This window comes from Salvelinus sp. IW2-2015, linkage group LG18 (assembly GCF_002910315.2).
Source record: "Salvelinus sp. IW2-2015 linkage group LG18, ASM291031v2, whole genome shotgun sequence".
NCBI classification, from domain to species: domain Eukaryota; kingdom Metazoa; phylum Chordata; class Actinopteri; order Salmoniformes; family Salmonidae; genus Salvelinus; species Salvelinus sp. IW2-2015.
In genome coordinates this window covers 67,566,038-67,570,778 of record NC_036858.1, presented here as the reverse complement: position 1 = coordinate 67,570,778, position 4,741 = coordinate 67,566,038, and the positions used below count along the sequence as shown (strand labels likewise).

The 4,741-nt window shown below is 42.6% G+C and overlaps 1 protein-coding gene across 1 annotated transcript in view; it reads left to right on the top strand.

Annotated features, from left to right (window-relative positions):
• The first annotated feature begins 303 nt into the window (after window positions 1-303).
• LOC111978005 (collagen alpha-1(I) chain) overlaps window positions 304-4,741 on the top strand; it is a 47,868-nt gene continuing 43,430 nt past the window's right edge. Inside the window, 4 exon segments of the mRNA XM_070448721.1 lie at window positions 304-528; window positions 2,177-2,380; window positions 3,107-3,138; window positions 4,038-4,073. Coding sequence (XP_070304822.1) covers window positions 447-528; window positions 2,177-2,380; window positions 3,107-3,138; window positions 4,038-4,073 — 354 coding nt within the window. The 5' untranslated portion in view covers window positions 304-446.

Sequence of the window (4,741 nt, the reverse complement as noted above, 5' to 3'; positions counted from 1 at the left end):
AAATGTTGATTTAAAAACGTTCCTGACAAGTCGCCTCAAGTTGAATAGGCTACTATCAAGATTTAAGTAGAATTGAAAATAGTTCGTTTGAATAAGCAAAAAATATCCATGGAGTCGGAAGATGACAGCCCCGGTGTTTGAATGTCCACGTTTTAACCTAAATGTGAACTTGTTTTACATGTTTTAAATGTCACCCTTCCCCCCGAACTGTGAAGGAGGGACTCCTTTCACTTGAACATGTACAAGTTATCTTCTGCTCCCAGGACCTCCCCAAAAGTTTGGCATATAAAAGCCCAGTTTACTCATTTGTTTAGGCAGTAGGGAGGTTCTGTCAGGGTCTGGATTGGAGTAACAAAGAACCGGACACTACGTTTTATGGTTGGAGTCTGAGGAGTAAAACCAGGATTCCCCTTGCCTCAAAGAGTCTACATGTCTAATATTTAGACATGTTCAGCTTTGTGGATATTCGGTTAGCGCTGTTGCTGAGCGCAACAGTACTATTGGCGAGAGGTCAAGGAGAGGACGATAGTAAGTATCACTTTATATGAGATTATGGGACAGGGACGCTCGCAGGAAGAATTGGATAGCGCGTAAAAGGATGCTGCGCACCTTTCTTTTGTGTTTGGGATGTTACAAATGATGCTTACCTACCCTGTGGGAAACATGGCGTTAAATTGTCAGCAAACATCATCAAAGGGGTTATACCATTGCTTTTGGAGCTCCGAAGCTCGATGCATTGAACAAGGATTTTATATTGTTCTGCTTCCATGGCTGAGCGTTCCCTGGCGTGCAGACACATGTTTAGCGCGCCCCTGCCATCGCTGTTCACGCGCTATTCCATGTCCTCGGGCAAGGGAAATTCTAGCTGCTGCAAAAGCTTGGATGCGCAATGATGACATGATGTTCAGATGGAATTGGAATAAACTAAACATTTACAAACCACTTGAAAAAATATATATTGCTGATGTAAATTAAATAAAAATAAGCAGTGAGGACATATTTTTCTGAAAAAAAGCTCAGAACAAAAGTTTTTTGCATCTGAGGCCTATTATTATAGGTTATATTATGAACAACGCAACAACGAATTATRCCTGGACTGGAAAAAGCTCCTGAAAGATTAGACAATAGGAAAGCCACGCCTTATTCCCCATTGGCCTACTAGTATAAATGGAAGTTTGTAACCTATTTAACAAACCAAAATGGAATTTGCATTAAGAAGTTTCCATTGCTTGTTTAAGAATAACTTTAATCCAGGGAGTCAAATTAAGTGAAAATAGTTTAACTATGACGTCTTCAATGGAATTGTCTAGACATCAATTGATCAGATTGGATATAGGGAGGGGCATGTGGCTCTGTAGATATTGTCATTGTGCAGGCTGGGAGCGCCACTATGTGGTAGATATTAACAATTACAAGTATAGGGACCCACCGGAACCACAATTAGAGAGCCTACAGGCCTGTCTGATGTTGGCTATAGGCCTAGGCTTGTCAGATGTTGGTTATAGGCCTAGGTCTGTCTGATACTAGCTATAACATTGCTTGTAGTTCAAAGTTCAAACATAGGCCTTGGTAATGATGCATGCCACAAAGCATTTCATTGCATTTGGAAACATTTGATGTTTTCGAGGGAGCGGCTCCCCCATTTTCACCGACCACGTTACAACTCCCATTAGACACCCCCATGGCCTTTGGCCAATGCTGGTCTACTGCAAAGGCAACAACCAGTGCAACACAATAGAACATTCAGTTCATTTATGCCTGTAGTAGGGAGTAGTAGGGTCTCTGTAGGCTACTTYTTCTTTAAAATTCTCTAAATAGGCGTACATCTAATAAATATCTAAAGGATTCTCAAGTTGGGCCTTGAGCCTTTGGGATCTTGGTAAGTCTAGGCCTTGCCAATCTTAGACCTATGTCGATTCATTGGGAGTGGCCTCCTAGGATCCTACATTAGGTCTACAGTACCTATGGCAGGACTTCAGTTTCACAGTCATGACTGGTTTGCTCTTTTCTAGTTTTTTMTGCATTGTCACATTTTTATTCAAAGAGGTTTGGGTTTAGCCTACACGTTAGAAGTAGGAGGCCTTCTGTTTAAATTATGTCACTTCTGATTTGTCACTTCTGGTTTATTTATTTGCCATGTGACTTACCTTGCGTCTCCAAAACTCCATCTTCCCAGGTGGATTCGGCAGCTGCTCGTTGGACGGCCAACAGTACAACGATAAGGATGTGTGGAAACCTGAACCCTGCCAGATCTGCGTCTGCGACAGCGGAACCGTTATGTGCGACGAAGTGATTTGCGAGGACACAACCGACTGCGCCGACCCTATCATCCCCGACGGCGAATGCTGTCCTATCTGCCCCGATGACTCCGAGACAGAGGGTAGCCTACCTTTGATGACCTTATATTTATTTATTTAACCTTTATTTAACTAGTCAAGTCAGGTAAGAACAAATTCTTATTTAGAATGACGGCCTAGGAACAGTGGGTTAACTGCCTTGTTCAGGGGCAGAATGACAGATTTTTACCTTGTCAGCTAGGGGATTCGATCTAGCAACCTTTCGGTTACTGGCCCAACGCTCTAACAACTAGGCTACCTGCCGCCCACCTGTGCTTTGTGGTAGTGTTCTGGCGCCGCCTAGTGGCACCAGTTGGCTGCAGTGTTTCCAGTTACAGACAGATGGGGACAAACCCGAAAGGAACCGAGCAGCCCTTAGGCTCCACTGCCCAGACTGGGCTGAACATTACTTAGAATGGACTGTGAATACCTTATTGATGAGAAGCAAATCATGCAGTTGGATATTACTATTGCTTTTCTTTTCCCTCCACCTTAATGAATGGATTAACCCTGTTCAATGCTGGAGATGTGGATGTGCAGATTCATTTTACACTCACATCTCCTCATGTATAGGCCTTATCAGCATTAAGCCTGTGATGCCTTCGCATTGCTGTATGGGGTCCAGCCATCATGCATTCATTATCAACACAGTATTATTGTACATTGAGAAACATTGTTTTACAGGATAGTACTACTACACAGTTCATGTTTGATATGAGTTTATAAGGGGTAATAATAATATTATATTTTTCTCTCAATTGATTTCATAGGTCCCCAGGGGCCAGTAGTGCCTGAGACAGAGGTATTTATGCACATTTTACTCCCAAGATTGATTTATGTCGGTGGAAAGGTATTAGTGCATGACACAGGAGGTTGGTTGCACCTTAATTGGGGAGGACGGGCTTAGTGGTAATGGCTGGTGGTAATCAGTGGAATGGTATCAAATATATAAAACACATGGTTTGATGCCATTCCATTAGTTCCATTCCAGCCATTATAATGAGCCATCCTTCCCTCTGCAGCCTCCATTGGTTCATGACTGTTATCATATTATTGAATAATGACAGTTCTGGCCTGCYTACAGGCATCATAAATGAGCCCATTATGTTCATTATGGGTAATATTTGTTGAAATGTGTGGTGTATTCTATTCATTTCAGTTCATTCAAACTGTGATACCTTTCGAATGTGCTCTAGGCTTACCATTTGACCTTCCACCAAACAAACGTTCAATGCCTTTATTTGTGCTAAGTATACTGCTACCTCAGTAGGACTACACCTCTCTCATTGGTGCCTCAGTAGGCCTACACTTCTCTCATTGGTGCTTCAGTAGAACTACACCTCTCTCCATTCGACATGCCCCTCACCGCTCACCTCACCTCCTCTCATTGGCTGCCTCAGTAGGACTACAAACCTCTCTCATTGGTGCCTCAGTAGCTACACCTCTCTCATTGGTGCCTCAGTAGGACTACACCTCTCTCATTGTGCCTCAGTAGGACTACACCTCTCTCATTGGTGCCTCCTAGGACTACACCTCTCCATTTCAGGTGCCTCAGTAGGACTACACCTCTCTCATTGGTGCCTCAGTAGGACTACACCTCTCTCATTGGTGCCTCAGTAGGACTACACCTCTCTCATTGGAGTGCAGTGAAAGGAGCACTGTAGTACAGCTGATTCTCTTCCTCTTGTTGTTTTCTCATAGGGACCAGAGGGAGGAGTTGGCCCCAAGGGTGATGATGTAAGTTTCAAGTTCAACTTAGGACATAAGTTTGACTTAAGTTCAACTTGAAGTTGTTTATTTTCTGTAATTAAATTGTATAGCTTGCTACATGTCCTATGGTTTAGATGTTCCATGAGAGGCCTAAGGAAAAACATATTCTGGTACGGTGGATTAGTGTCATTGATTCTTCTGACGAATCATGGCTTTGCAGAAGTGGTGCTTGAAGTGGAGGTTGGGATTTGAACTGTAAAGGATTGTAAACACAGGTGGACATTTTGGAAGGGGAGGAGCAGGAGACATTATGTGGCTTATCTGCTGCTTCTGTTCAGTACAGAATCAAATGGATTAACTACACAGTGAAATTAGGTTCTGAGTTTACACACCTATTGAACACACCTATAGAACATACCTATGGAATACACCTATTAAACACACCTAATGAACACACCTATTAAACACACCTAATGAACACACCTATTGAACACACCTATAGAACACACCTATGGAACACACCTATTGAACACACCTAATGAACACACCTATTGAACACACCTATTGAACACACCTAATGAACACACCTATTGAACACACCTATTGAACACACCTATGGAACACACCTATTGAACACACCTATTGAACACACCTATTGAACACACCTATAGAACACACCTATTGAACACACCTAT